This window comes from Lactuca saligna, chromosome 4, assembly GCF_052625555.1.
Source record: "Lactuca saligna cultivar CGN05327 chromosome 4, ASM5262555v1, whole genome shotgun sequence".
Lineage (NCBI taxonomy): Eukaryota > Viridiplantae > Streptophyta > Magnoliopsida > Asterales > Asteraceae > Lactuca > Lactuca saligna.
In genome coordinates this window covers 266,474,245-266,498,400 of record NC_136420.1, presented here as the reverse complement: position 1 = coordinate 266,498,400, position 24,156 = coordinate 266,474,245, and the positions used below count along the sequence as shown (strand labels likewise).

At 34.2% G+C, this 24,156-nt stretch overlaps 1 protein-coding gene across 1 annotated transcript; it reads left to right on the top strand.

Annotated features, from left to right (window-relative positions):
• Positions 1-11,387: 11,387 nt before the first annotated feature.
• Positions 11,388-21,791, top strand: TPR14 (tetratricopeptide repeat (TPR)-containing protein). Its single transcript, XM_078987239.1, has 5 exons — positions 11,388-12,380; positions 12,463-12,658; positions 12,756-12,928; positions 13,771-14,104; positions 21,385-21,791. The coding sequence occupies exons 1-5, from the start codon at positions 11,509-11,511 to the stop codon at positions 21,517-21,519; spliced, it is 1,710 nt and encodes a 569-aa protein (XP_078843365.1). The 5' UTR covers positions 11,388-11,508; the 3' UTR covers positions 21,520-21,791.
• Positions 21,792-24,156: the final 2,365 nt, after the last annotated feature.

Sequence of the window (24,156 nt, the reverse complement as noted above, 5' to 3'; positions counted from 1 at the left end):
TATAAATAGTCATGTATTATTCATTATTAGGGTCAAGAGAGAGGCAAAATGTAGCCGCCACGTTGTGAGGTGTCTTGTAGAGTTAGATTCTTATTTCTTAAGTGTAATTTGTTCCTCACAATTCAATAAATCGAGTGATCATTCGACATAATCTTCATATTTGTGTTTGTTCTTATTTTCCGCATCTTGTTCATCAAATCTCAATTAGGGTTTTAATCCCAACAAGTGGTATCAGAGCAGAGAGTAACAGAGCGGTCTGTTAGGTTCGGTTCTTGAATTTTACCAGAACAGAGAGTGACCGAGCGGTCTGTTAGGTTCGGTTCTTGAATTTGACCAGAACAGAGAGCAACCGAGCGGTCTGTTAGGTTCGGTTCTTGAATTTTTTTTTTTTTTTTTTTTTTAAATAGAGACATGAGGATTTAGGACCGATTCTGCAACCATCATGCCTAAGCCTTGCAATATCTGATTGAATGATGCTTCAGGAAGAGCTTTTGTAAAGATGTCAGCCAGCTGATCAGTGGTTCTTACGAAGTGAACTTCGACATTTCCATCTTCCACATGATCTTTGATGAAGTGATACCGTAGTGCTATGTGTTTGGTTTTGGAGTGTTGCACTGGGTTATGACAAATCCTAATTGCACTTTCGGAGTCACAATATAGTGGGATTTTCTTCATATTGAGTCCATAGTCTCGAAGTTGACTTTGGATCCAAATCACTTGTGATGTGCATGATGCGGCTGCAATGTATTCTGCTTCGGCTGTAGATAGCGACACGCATGTCTGTTTCTTGGATTGCCAGCTAACTAACTTCCCGTCAAGAAATTGACATCCACCGGTCGTGCTTTTTCGGTCGAGTCCACATCCTCCAAGGTCAGCATCAGAATAGGCTTGAACGAAGAAGCCTGAGTTGGATGGATACCAAAGACCTAAGGAGGTGGTTCGCTTGAGATATCGGAGGATGTTCTTCACTGCAAGCATGTGAGGTTCACGGGGGTTTGCCTGAAATCGAGCACAATAACACACAGAAAACATGATATCAGGTCTGCTAGCAGTAAGATACATTAACGATCCAATCATTTGACGATAGAACGTGATATCAACAGCTGGTTTGTCTAGAGATGGGGTAAGCTTAGTGCCGAATGCCATTGGGACTTTGACTTTTGAGTCTCCCATCATACCGAACTTTGCTAGGAGAGTCTTCGTGTAAGCTTCCTGATTAATAAAGATGCCTTCGGGTCCCTGTCAGGCTCTCGGAGCTTGTTTAAGGCCGTACACAGCTTTATCCAGAATATAGCAATGATTTGGATGCTTTTCGTTCACGAATCCAGGAGGTTGCTCTACGTACACCGTCTCTTCAAGTTCTCCATTGAGAAATGCACACTTGACGTCCATTTGGAAAACTTCAAAGTTCTTGTGAGCAGCATAAGCTAGGAATATTCTAACAGATTCTAGCCGAGCTACTGGAGCGAAAGTCTCTTCGTAGTCTATCCCTTCCTCTTGACAATATCCCTTGACCACCAGACGAGCCTTGTTCCGTATAACATTGCCTTCCTTGTCCATTTTGTTCCTAAAGACCCATTTGAGACCAACAACCGAAGCATCTGGAGGAGTTGGAATTAGGCGCCAGACTTTGTTTCTTTCAAATTCGTTCAACTCGTCTTGCATTGCTTGAACCCAATCAGAATGGTCGAGAGCAGTGTTAACTGTCTTTGGTTCAACTTTTGATACGAATGAATTGAACATGCAAAACTCTACCTTTGAAAATAAGGAAGTCTGTTTTGCCTTCAGTTGTGATCGGGTCAGAACCTTTTCAGATACATCCCCAACTACCTGAGAGACAGGATGATCTCTGGTCCATTTGATAAGAGGAGGGTAATTTGGATCAACGGTTGGGTCTAAGTCGGCATTGATTATTTCTTCTAGTTCAGATTGGCTATCATAACCGAGTGTCACATCGTCATGTTCTACCTCAGTTGGTGTACTTTGGAAGATATGAGGTTCGTGTGATTCTAGTGGACCTGAGCTTGCTGGTGTTGAGACCTCTTCGGTTGAAGTTGTGGAATTTGGCTCCCCCTGGACTTGAGCATTTGGCTCCCCCTCGACTTGTGTGCATGGCTCCCCTTCGACTTGTGTGCATGGCTCCCCCTCGACTTGAGCACTTGGCTCCCCCTCGATTTGAGCTTCGTTGGAAGGAGAGTCGTTACAGATTGATTCTTCTTCATACATTCTCCTTGCAGCATCTTCAACAATCTGCTCCATGTGATCAACTTTGTTATCTGCTGCACCAGCTTCAGAAAGTGAAGCATTCTCTGGTTCGACAAAGAGCTCCAGAAATGTCTCAAATAGATTAGCGACCGAGACTGTAGTCATGCCATTTAGAGGAAAGATTTCCCCAGTGATATTTTCTTTAGCCTGTAGCTTCTTGACATAGTTGTCGTCAAAGGTCACATAATACGTCTCTTCAATTTTTCTTGAACGCTTATTTAGGACCCTGTATGCCTTGGATGTGAGAGAGTAACCCAGGAAAATTCCTTCGTCGGCTTTGACATCAAACTTGTTGCGGTGTTCTTTAGAGTTGAAGATGAAACACCTTGAGCCGAACACATGAAAAAATTTCACATTTGGCTTCCTGTTGTTCAATATCTCATATGGGGTGAGTGCGAACCTTTTGTTGAGATATGACCTGTTCTGCGTAAAACAAGCAGCACAAATAGCATCAGCCCAAAAATAAAGAGGTAAAGAAGCGAAACTTAGCATAGTTCGGGCAGCTTCACACAAGGATCGGTTTCGTCTTTCGACTATTCCGTTCTGTTGTGGTGTGTAGGGAGCTGAGAAATTATGACTAATTCCCTTCTCTGCAAGAAACTCTTCAAACTCCCTGTTCTTGAATTCGAGACCATTGTCGCTTCGGATGTTGCGAACAACCTTTTTGAGTTGTACTTCAATTTGCGTAATAAACGTTTTCAGCTTTTGAGTCGCTTCAGATTTGAGCTTTAGAAAGAACACCCATGTAAATCGAGAAAAGTCATCAACAATAACAAGAATGTACTTGCTACCACCGACGCTTTCGATAGATGAAGGACCACACAAATCAATATGAATTAATTCGAGTGGTTCAACAACTTTTGTGTTGATAATAGATGGATGACTTTGACGACTCTGCTTTCCCATTTCGCATGCAGCACATAGATGATCCCTGTCGAACTTGAGTAATGGAAGTCCCCTTACATGACCCCCTGTAACAAGACGATTGATATCTTTGAAGTTAAGATGAGATAATCTTCGGTGCCACAACCAGCTTTCATTGGATTGCGCTTTTGACAATAAGCATACAACTGGATTTCCTTTGATGGGTTTCATGTTTAAGGGAAACATTTCACCCTTTCGCTCTGACTTGAGAATTATTTTATTTGACTTTTTCTCTATAACCTCTGAACCTTCATCATCGAATGAGACTTTGAGACCTGTACCTCCAACCAGTTGAGATACACTAATGAGGTTGTGTTGGAGTCCTTCCACATATGCCACCTTCCTTATTGAGAAATCCCCATTGGTTATCATTCCGTATCCCTTTATGGTGCCGAAAGAATTGTTTCCGAACTTGACGTTGCCACCATTTGCAAGCGATCTGTACTCCCTAAGCTCTTCTTTCCTTCCTGTCATGTGACGTGAGCAGCCACCATCAATGTACCATTCTTCGTCGAACTGCTCGTCACTTATAATCTGCAAAATTTAGAGAGATTTAGGAACCCAAAGTTTCTTGGGTCCACGTGAGCCTTGCATGAAAACAGGAGCAATGAGAGAGATATCAACAAGATAAGTTCTTTTTACGAGAGTTGTTTTATCTTTCCTTTTAATGGTGTACACTTTTATTTTGTTAAGATTAGTAGAGTTAGATTCGGTCTTTGATGTGGATTTATCGACTTTCTGCTTCCACTTTTGCTCAGTTGATGAATGAGATTTAGAACGAGATTGATATGAAACTGAGGATGAAGAAGAATTGGAAGAATGAAAAGAATCAGACTTAGAAGGAGACTTTAGGTGACCCTTTTGTTTTTGATCATTGGAGGGACCGACCTTAGAGTTTTGAACTCTTTTGTCTTCAGAACCATTTGAAACCGGGATGACGGAATCGATGTGGATGTGTTCGGCACATGAACTATAGTCGGGATTTCTATTAGAATCGGAAGTTCACTGTGTTCGGAATTGCTTTGAAATTCTGTTCGAAATCGCCAAGCGGGTTTTGCAATCGGAGCTTAAAACATCGGAACAAATGAAATTGGATTCGCAGGTGGAATTGGGTCGAAATTCGTACTCCTCTGGCAATTGGAAATTAGACTACACTTGATTTGCAAACGAACTCAGTGCTCGTAACGAATAATTCACGGGAGTTATTAATTTTTTTCGCAATTCATGAGTGGTTATTTGCCGATTTGCTGGTTGATTAATTGGGAACGGGAAGAAGATGTTAAAGATTCACTATTGGTCCCTACAGCTTCAGCAAATGGACACTTTTAGTCCCTATTGTTTTCACAGATTGGTTGTTTTGGACCATTTGCAGAATTTGTTACAAATGAAGGGGAATATGGTGCAAAATTATTAATTTAGTCCCTTGAATTTCAGCAAAGTGACAATTTCAGCCCATTTTTCGAAAAGTTTGCAAATTTGAGGGCTGGTGAGCAGTTTGGATTTTTTAACGCACATATTTTTTCGTGAACAGAAAATTAAGGATTCCATCAAGTCTTGGCGGTTCGAAAAGTCGTTTTTCGTGATAACGCCAAATTTTCACGACTTTTTTCGGATTTTATACTTCATTGTATATATCATTTTGTCGCGGGGGAGCACAGTAATTTTTTATCCATTCAAGATCATTCTCATGACCATTTGAAGGCTTTATAATCACGTTTTCGATTATAAATCGGGGGAGAATTTGGTATGGCCATTCGAAATTGGATTTGTGACTTTTCAAAGTTGAAGATTTTTGATAGAGCTTATGGTAGAATTATGAAGGTAGCTTTTACAGCAGAAGTTCTTCATCGAGCTCTGCTAAAGCTTTTACAGAGAAGTATCCTTTACAGAGGAAGTTCTTTATCGAGCTCTGCTAAGGACTTATTATATCTCCGACTTCTTGTATTTTCTCGATCAAGTGGCGTTACGAATCATAAAGTTTGGGTTGTTACATGATATTTTTTGATGGCTTATATCATTATCTTATTTGAAGATCATTGTGACTTGGAGGGGGAGCTCTTCAAAGACAAGAAGTGATTCGGTTTCTTTGTTTTGAAATGGGTTTTTATGGCGGGTTTGGTTTTCATGAAGATTCTTTGGGATTACATTCGAAAATGAAGTTTAAATACATTACTTCAGTGCTTGATTTATATATCCTAGAGCCCGTGTTTAAAGACTATTGAAGAATCAAGATTCGTGGATTGCTTCATATATTCCTCGTTGCAGATCTTTTTATTTGCTAGATGCTTGTTTTGGAAGTTAAAGCATTGTCATCCATTCCATACTTTGAGGGGGAGATTGTATGGTTTCAAAGCACTCCATGGATGATGGCAATGGGCCCCTTTGATGAATTCTAGGTTAAAAGCCCAAGACTTGTCTTTTCCCTATAAATAGTCATGTATTATTCATTATTAGGGTCAAGAGAGAGGCAAAATGTAGCCGCCACGTTGTGAGGTGTCTTGTAGAGTTAGATTCTTATTTCTTAAGTGTAATTTGTTCCTCACAATTCAATAAATCGAGTGATCATTCGACATAATCTTCATATTTGTGTTTGTTCTTATTTTCCGCATCTTGTTCATCAAATCTCAATTAGGGTTTTAATCCCAACAGAATCATTACCAAACCTTTGTTCATCCTTTTAATTCTCATTCCAAGAATTACATCAGCCTCTCTTAAATATTTCATTGAAAACTTGGATGATAATAATTTCTTTGTTTCATCCACTTGATTTTGGTCGGTACCAATGATCAACATGTCATCTACATATAAGCAAATGATCACTCTGGCTCATGTAGCATCATCAAAACTACTATAAACACATTTTTCACATTGTTTTGTCTAGAAACCAGAAGACAAAATAACTTCATCAAATTTTTGATGCCATTTTTAGGCGCTTGTTTAAGCCCATACAAAGATTTGACAAGTTTACAAACCATATGCTCGTTATTGGGCATAATGAAACATTATGGTTGTTTCATGTAAACTTCCATGTTAAGATCACCATTTAAAAAGGCTATTTTCACATCCATTTGGTGAAAAACTAGATAGTGGATACTTGCCAAGGCAATCAACAATCTAATAGTAGAAATATGTGCAACCGGAGCATATGTATCAAAATAGTCAACACTAAGTTTTTGTCTAAAACCTTGAATGGCTAACCGAAATTTGAACTTGTCAATAGTCCCATTAGCATTTATTTTCTTTTCTAAAATCCATTTGGAACCAAGTGGTTTAGAACCTGGAGGCAAATCAGACAACACCCATGTGTTGTTCTCAAGAATTGATGATCTTTCATCATCAATTGCTTCCTTCCAAAAGGCACTATCACGAGAATTTGTGGCCCCTTGATATATTTTAGGATCATCTTTAATACCATAATAATAAGAGTATTCAAGATTAATTTTATTCCTTGAACCTTCCACCAAATACAGTTGGAAGTCTGATCCAAATTTTTTCGCAAATTGGCCTCTTTTGCTTCTATGAAGCTCTTGTAGCTCTTATAATTTACTACCATCTTGAATTTCTATATTTTACACATTATTAGTACCAAAAGTCAGATACTTAGCCCTTTGAATTGATGAAAAACGCATCTCATCAAAAATTGCATCCCGTGATTCGATTACAATGTTAATTGAAACCGAATCATTAGGTTCTATTGTAACAACGTAATTTTTCAAAACAACTTTTCATTTCTTTAAAACATAATTTCATTAAAAAAAAACCATAAAAATCCAATATAACGTACTCATAATACAAAACATGTCAAATCCCAAGATCAACTATATCCAAATCCGCCTGCGGGTGTGTGTACGAGTTATGTCGGCGCCTTCCCACGGTACTCGCTAGTACTTGAAACATATAACACAACAATTGTAAGCATAAATGCTTAGTGAGTTCCCCCAATATACCACCTACACACATACGAACTTCCAGGCCATGAATTTCCGGTCCATGTGTCTCAGGGGACTTCCGTCTCAACCCGGTAAACCTTTCGGTCCTACCCGTGTCGACCTTCCGGTCCATAACTCCCTGACCTTCTGGTCTACATCATAATGCCTTCCGGCCCATAACATAATGCCTTACGGCCCATATCAAGCATATCATACATAACGCATACAAAATAGGCAACTAATAACATATAATGCATATATCTTATAGTATACCAGACCTTCCGGTCACACATAGGTACCCTTCCAGGTACAGTATAGTGAGAAAACTCACATCGTATGATGTTTAGTGTCTCACGTGCTCGATATCTTTGAATCTCGCAACAACGACCTAGCCTCGCCTAATCACATCAAGTATTTATTCCAATTCATTAACGACTCTCAAGGCTATACTATATTCCTTTCTAAAATTCCATAGAAGGTTAAAAGACCATTTTACCCCTCCCTGACTCAAAAGTCCACATGTTGACTAAAACCCTAAAAGTCAACAAAAGTTAACAGCAAGCAGTACGCGGGGCGTACCTTTGCACTCCAGAAACGGGGAACGCGACCCCCTACGCGGTGCATACTAGGATTACGCCCAGCGTAATGCCCAGTTTCTTTATCCAACAGATTCAGGTCTTAATCGATTAAGAATTGCATCCAAACTTCATATCTGACTCCTCTAATATGACTTAATCCATAAAGTTGAAATCTTTAAGCCTTTGCATGGCTGTAAAGGTCACTTTATGCTCCAAACACCTTTCCTCTTTCCATAATGAGACTATAACTCATGCATGACACAAGATCCACGTCCAAGACTAGATTTTTATGACTCCTCAACACATTATACACTAGAAAAGGTCAGATCTAAGCTTATGGAGACTCTTTGCACATAAAGTCTCCAACTTTGAACCAAAAACCCTAAAAATGGTACAAAAAGAAAAACTTATGAAGAACAAGGAAAGCTTTGAGCTTTTTACCTCGGAAAGGATCTCCAAACACTATAGAACTAGGATCTACACTTGTTCTTCAACTTCTAGCTCCAACAATGGCTCCTTCTTCTACTTCTTCACCTTGAAAAGATACCTTCAAGCTCAAAAACACACACACAAGCTAAAGCACGAATCTCAGCTCTCCAAGGACTCACTCATGGGGATATGGTGGCTAGGAAAAAGGACTACATGATCCTTTTATAAGTCAAAATCCAGGAATTAGGGTTTTGCATCTGGGCCGGTTACGCTCGGCGTAACCTTGGGTACGCCCCGCGTACAAATTAAGCGCGCGACCCATCTTCAACACCAACCCATCTTCAAGCAGAGTTAACGTTTCAAACATCCGTTTATCCTTGCATACATGGTTCGTTGCCCCAGAGTCAATCCACCAAGCAACATCGATCATCATCCTGTACATAGAATAACTCAGGAATGAATGAAACATAGTAAACATAATTCTGATTAGAATTATCAAAGTTAGTCAAAAACTGACATCATTTAACTTGGGCCGAAGATCCGTTCTCTTTCCCATTGGCTCCACTATTTCTAGAACGATTGTTGCCTAAATTCACATGACAATCACACTTGCAATGCCCAACTTGATTGCACCCCCAACAAACCAGATCCTTTTTTTTTTTTTTGGAGTTGCTTGGGACAAGTTCCTGCTTACGTTTGTTGTGTCCTTTGTGGTTCTGATTCCTTGGTTTGTTTTCAACCATATGAACCGAGGGTTGTACAGATTCAACTTTTTCCTTTAGATTTTTCAGTTTTGTCATTTTCTTTCGCATGAAGAGATTCTTCAATACGAATGTGACTAGCAAGTTGAACCAAATACAGCTCCTCCTTTTGATGTTTTAAGTTATGTTTGAAATCTTTCTAGGATGAAGGCAGCTTGTCAATGATGGTTGGTACATCAATAGATTCATCAATATTCATGCGGTGCAGTTTAAAATGATCGTATATGCCAAGGAGTTCATTGTATTGTTCATTAACAGACATTAAATCGTCCATATTATAAATGTTAAAGTTACTGAACATAACTTCTTTCTAGAAGCATCCTTGGTGATATATTTCAATTCAAAGGTGTCCCACAACTCCTTGGCACACAAGACTTCACTATGTATATCAAATGAAGCATCAGACATACCATTCAGAATGTGACCTTTGGAGATCTAGCCATCCTTGTCCTACTTACGTCTCCTCCATATCTCTTCAATTGTGTCAATAACACCTTCCTTAGCCTCCACTAGTCTTGGAATAGTCAGCACGGACGCAGCTTTCAGAATAGTCAACATGAAGTGTGCCTTCTTCTTCCAACGCCTGAAATCGATGCCTTCGAACTTCCAACCTGGCAAACTTAGTTTCCATCTCGCTGATTGAGTCACCCATCTCCAGGAACAGGGAATATCAGTTCGATTATAAGAAATAGTAGGGTTTGTAGTAGAGATTTGGATACCAACTTGGACTATGTGAACATTTTCCGAACTGATATTTCTACCTTATGCATGGGTTATAAGAAGTTCAGCCTACGATAATCCAAGAGGACACTTACGATTCTAGACACAAAAATCGTAAGCCAAATTGCTAGAAAGATTCTAAGAGTATTTGAAGAAAAACAAAAGCTATTTTTCATGTATATCTTCTCAAAAGGAAGAGTCGTTTATATAATAAACGAGATTAGAGTTTCATTAGGGTTGGACCGTCATGAGTTGCTATTGAATAAAGTCAGTGTAATCTGCATTTTAATGAGGATTTAGGGTTTCCAAAACTAATGAGTTTCGTTAGTTTTACTATAATCACCCTCAAGAATTTGAATTTCCCATTAAGTTCCTATATGCAAAATTCAGAGAGGTTTTGGAGCTTTGTCCCTTGGACCCCGCTAAGAGCACTGCTCCTCGACCCCGCCAAAGGGGTGCCACCTCTTTGGAAACCCCAGACCCAGAGGTTCTGCCCCCAGACCCGCCGACTTGTCGTTGAACCGAGTTCTAATTTGATCTTATACATGCATGGACTCCCCACAAACTCATATATATATATATATATATATATATATATATATATATATATATATATATATATATATTAGAGTATAAATTAGGAAGCCCCTTAGCTTATATGTTAGTTTCAATCACATAAAATTACATGATGATACTAAAATCACTAACTTTTTTACTTAGAATCCATATGGAGAATATTTACATTTCAACATCAATCTCAAGATCTTAAGCTTCTTTCCAAATTTTAATCACTCTAAATGCATATGCTACAACCAGCACCAATTGGTGGAATAAAAAACCCAAAAATGTTGTCTCATGTTGGAATTCGGCATGCTTCAACTTTAGGTTCAACTTTTAGGTGGTCTTCCATGTATAAAATAATGCATATTCCATGTATAAAATAATGCATATGCTACAATTAATAAACTTATGTAAATCCATAAATTTGTAATTTAACTTGTTTTTCTTTCTTTTCATTTAAGGCAACAAGAATAAAATTTATAGATAAAAGCCAAGAGGCTTTAATTAGTGGAAGATGTGGTTGATACAGCTTGGAAATCAGACGTGGGGGTGTTCTTTGAATACTGATGGATCAACGTGATGCCCTCTTCTTCTCTTTGAAACAATAAAAAATTAAATGACAAGAATCTACATTCTTTATTTTATAGTGCGTAAGAGGAAAACTAAAAATACTCCCCAATGAAATAATTTCATCTAAAAGACAAGCCAAAATTTTCTATTTTGTAATGCCCAAAATAGTATAAAATTTTTTGTTAAATGTTTTGATCATTTGAATTTAATGACTTTTACCGTGGTTCTTTAATTTTCTTTTTTTTGGAATTTTATTATTATTAATGTGCATTTGAGATTTGACATATTTCATTAATAGGGTTACACTTTTATTAATTACATATTCTGCGGGTGCTTTCACTTCTTTTCCTCCCCATTTCACGAACACGAGATAAATAAGAGAGGCTTAACCAAAACTGATCGTAGGTCCTTTTGTCCATGATGCATGCATCTGCAATGGCTTACGTCATGTTGTGGATGCACCCAGGAATCTGATCCTACCGAAATCCCCATTTATATATCTACACATCTAGCTTTAATATGATGGAGAATCAATCCCATTAATTTGAGTGATGCATGATTAAGTCCTAGCTAGCTTACTTGTTGCACATGTCATAAATTTCATCGACTATATATCTTTATCATCTATCACGATTATATAATTGAAATCACCAACCAAGACTTTTTCATGCAAAATCCCAATATAAAACCCACTTTATTTTACTCCATTGTTGCATATATACTCTAAACAAGACCAAATCCTGTACCCGAAAAGGCTTAACAGATATCATAATGTCTGATTTGCCGATGAAGTATGGATGCGGTGTATTTAGTGCTGTTTTTGGACGACGAACAAGACGATCTGTCTCAACGAGTTCTCTCCCGACTGACAATTTTCCCGACATCTCAACAACTCCAAGCAGCCAGAAGTCCAATTCCACGAGGCTAAATAGTTCAGATTATGCATCCTTCGATATTTCATCAAGCCCAGAACAATCCCAGAAACAAGTCGACCAAATTATTGCTAGGCCTTTGCCAAATCAAAAAAAGAAAGCAACCCCACCATTATATGTTCAAACCCCGCAACAAGTTAAAAAAAGCGAACCAAATGGTCAACAACACAACCAAATCTATGGTCAAAACAAAAAGGAACTCACCCGAGGAACAAGTGGGATATTAGAGGATCTTGAAACCATGATCGATGATCATCAGCGTTCAATCTATGCTGGTAACATGAAGGTATTTGGTAATTTAGGCAACTTACAACAACTAAATTCAAACAATGTTGATTATCATCCGAAGACTGTTAAAGAACATGGGTCCTCCCTCCCAAACGGGAACATAAACAGGATACCTAGAAAAGATGTACTGAAACCAGTAAAGCGAACTGCTTTCTGTAGAGCTCTTTCAACAAGAATGGATCCTGAGCAGTTGAAGATCATGGGAAACGAAGATTACAAAAACGGGCGATTTGCTGAAGCGTTGTCTCTCTATGACGCTGCAATTTCAATTGATCCGGAAAAGGCAGCCTACAGAAGCAACAAAAGTGCAGCCTTAACTGCCATGGGTAATCTTTTAGAAGCAGTGTTCGAAGCTCGAGAAGCAATCAGAATAGAACCCTTTTACCAAAGGGCTCATACTCGTTTAGCCACATTATATCTCAGGTTAATTATTAGTATATCTCATTATTAGATCTTTATGTTCTTTATGCTTTTTACATGAATAAAAACTCGAGTGTAATTTCAGACTAGGGGATCCAGAAAATACAATTCGTCATTATAAACAGGCTGGCTCAGAAGTCGAGCCTGAACTATTAACAAAAGCGCAAAAACTACAAGTGCACTTTAATCGGTGTAATGACGCAAAGAAGCGAAGAGATTGGAACACAATGATAAAAGAAAGCAGTGTAGCGATATCTTCTGGTGCAGATTTTGCATTACAGGTATAGATCTATTATGTCCATTAAAGATTGCATGGTTAATTAAGTTAATATATGTAGACTAATATCGTGTGTTTTTGTATGTTGAAAATAAATTAAGATATTTACGTTGAAAGCCGAGGGGTTGTTGAAGTTGCATAGGCATCACGAAGCAGACGAGGTGTTGAGTAATGCGCCTAAGTTTGATGTAGATGACTGCAACAAGTTCTATGGTCCGATCAGCCATGCTAATTTGTTGCTTATAAGGGCTCAAGTCGATCTTGCTGCTGGCAGGTATTCTGTGATGAACATTATCATATATGCTTAACCATATATAAGTATTCGTGCAAAGTAATTATAGTGTTTTTATGTAATGTATACATCAATGTTAAATTTGTTATAATTACTTTTAATAATAATAATAATTAAAATTCGATTCTATTAAACGAAATGCTTACAAAATGTAATCTTGCTGTAATTATTGATCGAACTAGCTATTAATAATCTAAACTGCTGATTATAACTTATATTTTGGATGGAATAAAAAATTAATTTATGTTATTTGACAAAGTTTTAATCCTATGAGCCAGAGGGATTACGTGCTATTAATTTAACAAAATTTTAAAATAATATTTATGGAAACTGACAAGTGAAGGAAGGTGACCAACATGCCCACCTACCTTCGACGTTTTATATGCCATATATACAAATAAAATAAAACCAAATTTTATGTTCCATTGACCATCCATTAGATCTTCTAGATAAATAAATAGTCGATATAAAATGACACGGTAGTTAATACAATATTATCATGTACGTAAAAAAAATGAAAAAAAAAAAAAAAATCAAACATAAAGTTGAAATGTAATCTGTTCGACCATTCTATATTCAACATTGTTTGGTAGAGCTTTTATAGATTTGGTCATGGTTTATAACATGACCAAGTCAAAAATAATCATATATATGATTTATTCTAATATATACGCAGTTAAAACATTTATAGAGAAAATAAAAAATGATAAGTTTAGTTATATGCCAAAATGAAAATATGATATGTTAAAGTTAAAATAAAAATCTTTCTATCTTATATGTATAACATTAAAGCTTTTGAATTATATATATGTTGCAATCGACAGGATTGATGATGCAATGGAAGCCTCCGAAATGGCATCAAAGATGGACTCGAACAATAAAGATGTGAACATGATGGTGTGCAAAATTAAGGTAGTGATGGGTGCAAGGTCCAAAGGCAATGAGTTGTTCAAAGCTGCCAATTATCTCGACGCTTGCGTTGCATATGGAGAGGGACTTGACCATGACCCATTCAACTCTGTGTTGCTTTGCAACCGCGCTGCTTGTCGAACAAAGATGGGTCAGTTTGAGAAAGCAGTCGAGGATTGCACCATGGCTTTGAACATTCGTCCCACTTATAGCAAAGCAAGACTACGAAGAGCTGACTGCAATTTTAAGGTGAACCACTTTCATACAGAACCCACATCTTGGTTATTCATGTTTCCTGTTATTCGTGTGTGGATTGATCAAATGGTTTAATCTTGCTGAAGTGAGTTATGAAAGTTGCTTATCCTTAAAAAGCATGCCACTAAAATTAACATCTATTAATAAAATGATGTATGTGTAATATGAAAGTTAAGTTCTTTCAACAGTTTAAATCGAAAGTGTTGTTTGGACTTACATTTCATTACACGTCTATGATCATTTTCTTGATATGACATAATTTAGATTATGAAGTTAACTTCCACGTTCTTAGGTGTTAGAAAATTAGAAAACAATATTAGGGATATGATTTTTTTAATGGCAGCAATTATATTATAGGGAGGTGTTACAAAACAACATTCGGAAACAAAAATGAGAGCTGAGTATGACTTCTAAATTAAGCCAATCTAGACGATAGCATCTACTACGGATTGACACCTTGTTAAAGGAGGACTTTACCATGGAGTTACTTACTAAATCTGCCTTTTTGGAAAACCACCTTATTAGTCATGTCGCCAAGGCATGTTTGTAACAGTAGTGTGTTCACTGCTCCATGAATATCTTAATTCGTTATTTTCATAGTCCACGAAACGAACTCTCCAGTTTGAGAACTCAATCCAATCCGGTTGGCAGCATCATAATTAATGAAAATATGATATTCATATTTGATGTCTTTAGAGACCGAGCATATAAACAGCTTTAATGTCTTTTTTGTCCAGGTTGATATGGTGAGTTATTCACTTTGATTCTCCTAGAAAATATGTTTTCTTTTATTGGAATGAGATTGACTCAACCAAATTTATCATTCTCGTTATCGAACATCTTTCAGTCAACACACCAAGACCTTGTCTTTGCTCCATGACACACCTATTTATCGATACGTTCTACTAGTTATTGTTGCACAAGAAAGTAAATAGAATGTAATACACAAGGATTTAATTGTTATTTGGTCGATGTAACTTACATCCACGGGAAAGAATATGATAACCCTTTAATTATTACTATTTGAACGTGATTACATTAAAATCCATAGTAACAAATATTCTTAATCGAAAAACCATATCAACTATATGGCCGAACCCATATGCACAATAACACCCTATAGGCCCTAAGCCTACTCCAAACCCTTATGTTGTCGATATATGGTGTTTGGTTTCTTTAATTCCTTTTGGATCAGATTATTCATTCGAGTCACCAAATTCTAAGTCATAGATTAACAATATCTACCTTTACTTGAATTGTCTTTAACCATCGAGGATTCCCAAGAGCCGTCTCCTTCCTGTCAATTTTCACCGAAGGGACTTACCACCGGCTAACATCTACCAAATCCAATCAATGCTTGAAATTCTCCATGGGTAATGACTTTGTAGACATAATAAAGGACATTTATCTCCCAAAACCCAGATGGATTTCTAGAGGTACAAAGATGTTAAGTGTTAAGTCATCATAGAAGCTTATCTAAAGAAAGAAAAAGAATCGGTGAAATTTGGATCTTGAAAGCTTAAAAGATGAATGTACATAAATATTAAAGGATGTAAGTAACACCCGGTTTTGAAAGTGCTTCGTTACTCGGAGCTGCGGCCCAATCATTAGTTTCCATAAGGTTTAGGGCTTCGAGAAAGGAAAGATTTAGCCCATTTTGGATGTAGTTGCCATGGTTTAAGTGATCCAAGTGTGCGATTGTTTCTTTGGGGGCCAACGGTATAATCGTAATTTGAGATTTCGAACATTTATAGATTTTCCTTTCTTATTCTATAAGTTTTTAGGCAAGGGTGAGTTGTTAGAAGCGTAGGGCTTCTCGTCACCTTTATGTGGATATAAAGTTCACTAGAAACAAACTTAGAATGAGGGAGTTATGGTACTTTGAAGGTTTTGGCAAAATTAGCCTCTAATGGAAATACTTGGCAAATCAGTCCCATGCATGCACATGTTCAGCTGGGTACACCCAACGAATGAAGGTAAATGATCACGGGTGGTTATTAAGTACGTCGGGCATACTCCTTTCAAACCAAAACCCTAATCTCTCGACTTGTGGCCTATATGAGATGTCTTAATACGTAAAGTTGGCAACTTTACTCTTTTGCATGGCTTAATGGGACCAAATCCTTAATAACATCCACAATAAACATCCAAACTCATGCATGCTTTAAAATAATTCATCAAGATGGCATTTTTATGAACTAGAGACCTCCCAAAGGCTAATATCCAACATACTCACAAGGATGACACTAAGGACAAAAATGAACCCAAAATACTCCTTAGACTAGATCTTAAACCTAGATTCATCAAGATAGAAAATGTATACCTCCAAAATGTAGATCAAGATGTAACAAGCCTGGATCCAAAAGCTATAAGCAATCCTACACTTCTCAAAGAGTTCCTTTTCTTCTATGAACACCAAAAAGCATGAAATACCACCAAAAGCTCACAAACCACTCAAATGAGGTCTATGGTTTTGTTTCTAAGGATTATAGGGATGTAGGCTAAAGATAATATGGTTTAGTGGTGAGTTAAAGAGCTGAAATAGGGTCCAAGACCCTAAATTAGGGTTTGGGTCTGACTGGAGTATGCCTTGCATACTTCTGGTACACCTAGCGTACTCCATAAGGCATGCACGATCAACTTGCTTAGTACGCCGAACATACACCGATGTACTCCCCATGTACTGGCCTTAACACTAGTACGACATGCGTACACTTGTGTACTCCCCGTGTACTCGGTTTCACCCTTAAACCACTAAACTTCCAAAGGCCATAACTTCTTCATTATAAGTCCGTATCCGAAGATCCTCATATCCACGAAAAGGTAACGAGAAGTTCTATGCTTCTATCAACTCACACTTGCCTTAAAACTTCCTGAACTAAAATCAAATTTTCCATAAAAGCCTGAACTGACACTTTACCAATATATCCCATTGGCTCCAAAACACAAACCGAACTCCCAGGTCATCTAAATTAGATTACCCACACCCAAATGAGTCTAAATCTCTTCTTCTCAAATGCCTTAAACCTAATGTTACCCGATCTTTAGTCACCACCCCGCACTAGGAAACGATTCGAAACATAGCATTACATATACATACACAAACACATGCATACAAATTCATAATCATAACAACAACAACAACAACAACAATAATAATAATAATAATAATAATAATAATAATAATAATAATAATAATAATATTATTATTATTATTATTAACAAAAAATATAGTTATAATAAACCTCATAATAACAATGCAACTTTTGACGAAATAATAATAATAATAATAATAATAATAATAATAATAATAATAATAATAAATATAATAATAATAATAATAATATAAATTAACAATTTTTACATTTAAATTAAATATTGTATGGAATAATAATATTATATCTATAATAATAATAATAATAATAATAATAATAATAATAATAATATAAAATAATAATAATAACAATATTAAAAGAAAATGAGAAAAGGCAAAAAGAGAAGGGAGGAAAGATTTTCATTTCCAGCTGTTCATGTTTCCCACAGTTTTCCAACAAAAAAGTAATTCGTTGGTTTTCTGTAGGAAATTTTCAACGTTTTTCCGACAGATTGTTTGTTGTTTCTATATATATATCGTTATTTTGCTGAAACTTTGTTGGAATCTTAGTTTGGTGTAACTTTGTTGGAAATTGTTCGAAAATTACCTACAAAGTATTTTCGTCAGAAATTTTAGTAGCTAAAAGAAATTTTAGTAGCTAAAAGCAAATACTCTAGTAGTGAATAAATCAAAAAAGAAATAAATAAATAAGGGCATAATGGTTTTTTATGTACGGAGGAATGAATCGTGTTTGTTTTAAACTAATGAGGGACGGTTCGAAATAATTGTTGAAAATAAGAACCAAACATGTTTTTGGCATATGTATAAAAGACGATTCATGTAATTTATTCTATTTATTTTGATGTTAATTGAGATGGTTGTCATCGACGACACATTTGAGGATATCGTGTATTCCTTGAGGCTAATCTTATTAGTTGGAATTGCATGAAATAACCTACAATGACCTAGATGCAGAGTATTAGCTTTAGAGCATACAGTGTGGGTCACAACGAGAAATGAATTGGCTGAGTTGGCACATGAAAACGGCGTCATGACACGGAGAACACCGCCCCCCAACTTGTTGAATCTCGTTATGGCACTTCTCGTGCTCGTTACCACATATTGAAACGAGAATAATAACCAATCAAAATCATTTTCTTATCTCTTTCTCTCTTTCTCTCTCTACCTTTTTCTACCTCTTAACAAATTATGACATTGGAACACCACCCCCTCTTCTTGTTACTTCTTGTCATAACACCACTTCATGTTATCCATACCATATGCTCTTAGTGAACGTATTAGCTTTAGTGAACACTACTGCAAGCTCCATTGGATTGTATGTTTAATTCTTGAACTAAGTATTTCTATTTCTTCTCCTCCTAAGTTGTGGTGCAATAATATTAGGGATAAATACTTAGACGCTAATCAAGCATTTCATGAGCACATTAAACATTTTTGATTGATTTTCATGTTATATATGATATGGTAAAAATGGTTTTTGGTTTAGCGGTAAGGAGTGACCCTTTCAAATGAGAGATCATGGGTTCATGTCTCATTAGGAGACATATGTTGTGTTTAGGATTAGACTAAGATAATTTGCGGTTTAAAAAAATAAATAAATAAATAAAAGATATGGTCCTTTCTAACGTTTTGCAAGTCTGCTATATATATGTTGTTACGAATAATAGCTTGTTGGGCTTTTGACAAAGGGACTATATATAAATCCCTTAGTTTAAAACACTTTGCGACAAGCTTCACATTTCTCCCATTGTTTTGCATGTGGGAGGATGAGAAAGTATGAAAGTCAAAACGCCAGTCAGTTAGGAAAGCTCTTTGTACTCTCCTACAAGGAATCAATTGGGTATAGTATTGATTAAGTCAACTATAAAGTTGACAATATAGATTATAGGTAAATTAGGACTCTTATAGATTATTTATAATTAGACCATGTACTCGGATTTATACATATTAAAATACAACGAATTGTAACAGTATGAGATTATTCTTTCTTCCACACTAGATTCTTTTTTGCCATATTAATTTACCATTATAATTATGAGAATTTTTTGAACACTTGTTACAAAATAAGATATATCGCAACATAGTAAATTCATACATACAAGTGATTATGTATCCTTTGATTACTTGTTATTTTGATACCAAAGAATGCTTGTAATGCAAAATTTGTTGGTGCGGTATTCAAAAAAATTATTATATACAATAACTCATTTAATAATTATCTAGCTTTTTCTAAAATAAGTAATTTCACACCGATAAAATTACAAAATCATACATACAAGTGATTATGTATCACTCGACTAATTTCTATTGTTAACGTGACAACTTTAGTATAAAATTACAAAATAATAAAATTAACATACAATTTCTTATTTTATTATATCCATCGAAAGTTGTCACGTTAACAATAGAAATTAGTCGAGTGATACATAATCACCTGTATGTATAATTTTGTAAATATATATATATATATATATATATATATATATATATATATATATATATATATATATATATATATATATGATCAATTTCGTTTGAAACCATTATAATTTGTGAGACCGTGAGACCAAATCTAAAAATAATTTTAAAATGTAAAATAAATAAAAAAAATCCAAAATTTCTTTTTTTAAATATTATTTTCGGAACTTGAATTAACTAAAAAAAAAAAAAAAAAAAAAATAATATAAAATCCCGTTTTTTTTTTTTTTGAAAAATAAGTGAAATATTCTAATAGAATATTACACTAACATATTATAAAAAATCATTTTAAAATGCAAAATAAATGGAAAAATCTAAAAAAAAAATTAATATTATTTTCGGAACTTGAATTAACTAAAAAAAATCCTGTTTTTTTTTTTGACAAACACGTGGAATATTCTAATAGAATATTACAATGTACATATTCTAAAAAATAATTTTAAAATGCAAAATAAATGGAAAAATCCAAAAATTCTTTTTTTAAATATAATTTTCGGAATTTGAATTAACTAAAAAAAATTAAAAAAAAATAAAAAAAAATAAAAAATTGAGTCTCACGGTATCACAAAAGTAGGCCGTCTCACATGAATCTAATCTTATATATATATATATATATATATATATATATATATATATATATATATATATATATATATATATATATATATATATATATATATATATATATATTGGGTGAAGTTCAATAGAGAACCATAATTAACCAAGGAACCAATCTTTTTTTCAATTTTTAGAACTTATTTTTTATCAAAAAATAAATAAATAAATAAATAAAATAAAACTAAAAATACATAAATTTATAACTTTTTATTCTTTTTCCAATGATATTAAATTCGATTTTTTTACGTCAAATTCACAATGTGAATTTTTGAAAATTCATAACGTTACTAGCCATTCATTTTGTAGATTAAAAAAAATCATTTTTAAAATCCAAAATAATTGAAGATTTTCAAAAAAAAAAAATCAAATATTATTTTCGTCATTTATATTTTCTAAAAAAAATTATAGAAAATAAAAAATTAAAAAAAATATCTTTTTATTTTTTATTTTTTATTTTTTATTTTTATAAATTCTAATAGAATATTAGAATATTTACATATATGAAAAATAATAGAATATTCTAACATTCTTAAAATCGTATTGGAATATTTACAGTGTAATATTTAATTACAATATTTTACATATTTTTCAAAAAAAGGGTACATTTTTTTATTATTTTTTTATTTTTTTTATGTAACTAAAGTGACGAAAATAATAATTAAAAAAAAAAAGAAAAGAATTTTCTAAATTTTCCTTTTATTTTGTATTTTTAAATTATTTTTAGAATTGATCTACGGTCTCATAAAATTAGGATAATCTTAAATGAATCTGAATATATATATATATATATATATATATATATATATATATATATATATATATATATATATATATATATATATATATATATATATATATATGAAAAAAACAAATACATGTAATAAATATGTTATGTAGTAACATTCCTTTATCTTATATGGTCTTTATCTTATATGGTGGATCACTAAAAATTTTAGTGATCCACCATATAAGATAAAGGAATGTTCCTACATAACATATTTATTACATTTATTTAGTCTAAAATTAGTAATATTGTTTCCTTGTGTGTATATAATTAAAACAGCTGGGAAAGTGGCATGCTTCCGTGGAGGATTATGACATATTAACAAGAGAAGAACCTGAAGATGAAGGGTTGAGCAAAGCCTTTAGAGAGGCTGAAGAGCATTTACAGAAACATTTAGCTGATCTAATTAAATGATTATACGAGACTCCTCATCATGTAAAAAGAAGATCAACAATTTGGATAAAATAGTAGTCAATTGTCTTTTGAGGAGCAGTTTATATATATATATATATATATATATATATATATATATATATTAGAAAAGGCTTGCAAGTGAATATATTTACATGGATATCAAATATTCCCAAAATTGGATGTTACATTAATTCAATCAATCGATGATACTCGCTTTCAAACTTCTAATCTGGATACAATTCCAAGTTGAGAATTTTGACTCATTCACCAAATCTTGATTTTTTCTCACAAAGCTTTCAGAAAATATGGTGGCTTTTATACTTCCAAATAACCCACACAATGGCAATGAATAGTGGAACACAGAAATATATAGCACTGGTGGTACCAAAAACAATTCCCATAATATATAATAACATAGATACTACCAACGGGATCACGTTGGGTCGAGTTGACATATTAAATGGTTTGAGAGTGATGGACCTAGACACAACACATTTAATAAATAGGTTGTCAAATTCTAAACAATTGAATAATTCATAGTCACATGGTTGGCGATACGATTCGGTATAGGTATAGGTTCGCGGTATATAATATGTCCATGAAATTTGATAGAAGGGGTATACTCGTTACGATACGTTCATATACGGTTTACCCTAGTATCTGGTCTTACATTGGTATAGTACAACTATAGCGATTTTTTATATTACATTATATATATATATATATATATATATATATATATATAAAAGGTTATTATATTCTAATTATCTATTGTCTAAATGTCGAAATGATTGTATGCCAATCATTTATGTTAATTAAAGAAAGTGATTATCTTATATAATTAGATTAAAAAAACATTATAATTAAATGTAATGGTGGCTTAAGGGTATTTTAGTATATTAAAATTTATTTAAAAATGGAAATTTTTTTATTTCAAGGAATAATTAATTAATATAATTTTTAAAATATGATTTTAACTGATACTAGTTCTCTAAATTCGGACATTGTTTAAAAACATATTTTCTAACATAATACAAATTATGACAGTAAAAGTTATGACATAATACATATTATGATTGAAAGAATAGCCTTCTATTATTAATATTATTCAATAATATATGGTCCAAAAAAAAAATTACAGTACATTCTATAAAAAAAAGCATCATTCTTGGAATTTTTTTCACATTTCTATAATAATATAATGCTTTATAGTAAGTCACTCTTGAAAGAATATTTATTTTATAATAATACAATGTCATTCTTGACATAATCTTCATTCTCTTTCTTGTTTCCTACTATAGTAGCTTCTACTTTTTGTTAAATGTTTCACTCATAAACCAATCAAAACATTCATCTAGACCTTTTCTTCTTTCTTCTGTAACATCTCTATTCTTATTTCTTCAACCTTCAATCTTCTTTATTGATGTCTGTATCACTCCAGTTAATATCCAATCCACAAACTTCCAACACAATTCCACCCATGTCCTAAAAATCGGTTGACATATACCTACAAAAGAGAGAAAATGGACGCCAACAAATAAGAATGACATTATAACACAATAACATTCTATTAGAATCACATTGTGTTAGAATGATATTCTGTTAGAATGCCAACCATAAAATCAAATTCTATAGATTCTTCTTTGGATTCTTGCATCTTTAAATTAGGATCACAAAAGTTTCATACTTACTTCCAGGATTATCTGAATTCCTTTTCAAGAGTGCATCAGCACACACAGAGTAGTTGGTGTATACCTAGGAAAAGGGTTGTTTTTCATAGCTTTCTGGCCGAACTTTCTCCATCTATCACCATGAAAGAACAAATATATCAACCAACCATGACCAAAATTCACAAGCTTTTTCCACTTTGCAGCCAGATATCAACAGCAAGTCCATTGTATATTCCAAAATAAAATAGGCACAAGTAATACAAATAAAAGATAAATGACCCACCTACATGATTCATTATGCCTTGAGGAACAACCATTTGATAACCATTTGACATTGACACATGCATCCTCATTGGTTGTTGGTCAGACCGTCCTACTTTGGCAAAATCATTTATGGAATCGAAGACATCACGTCGCTTGCTTGAGAGGGCGCCTGCATCATTACAACTGGCGGCTGAACCTAGAATTGGAACTGGCTTTGGCCTTGAACCTCGTAGTTCTGGAAATTAGGGTTCAATATTGGAGAAATTTGAGGGGTAGTTGGAAGAGGCAACGATAGCATTACTGGCCTGTAAGATGGATAGAGAATAGAGACGTACGAAGGAGGCACAAAGGATTGGATCTGCGGCGACGGAGCTGTGCCTGTTGGCTACAATGGTGATGAATTTTTATCGATGAGGACTCTATTCCAATTTACTTTTTGTCGATTTGAGTATGCAGTATTTAGGCTTGTGTTTATGTTGACGATGGATCTTTGGTTTTGTAGGGTTGATAAAATAATTTCCTGATTTAATTATATTAAATGTGTTAAATATTTACTATAACTGAATATAGCAAAAATTATTGTTATACCCTTAATAAAACTTTTAAAATGATTGGTCCACAATCATTCACACATCCACACAATACTTAGTTAGAATACCTAAACCTCTTTCTCTCTCTCTCTCTATATATATATATATATATA

Bases quoted from the DNA above. Each gene is read 5' to 3' on its own strand.
- TPR14 (XM_078987239.1), top strand. From the start codon at position 11,509: ATGTCTGATTTGCCGATGAAGTATGGATGCGGTGTATTTAGTGCTGTT. The intron at 12,381-12,462 runs GTTAATTATTAG...GTGTAATTTCAG, and splicing joins TTAGCCACATTATATCTCAG to ACTAGGGGATCCAGAAAATA. The intron at 14,105-21,384 runs GTGAACCACTTT...TAATTAAAACAG, and splicing joins GAGCTGACTGCAATTTTAAG to CTGGGAAAGTGGCATGCTTC.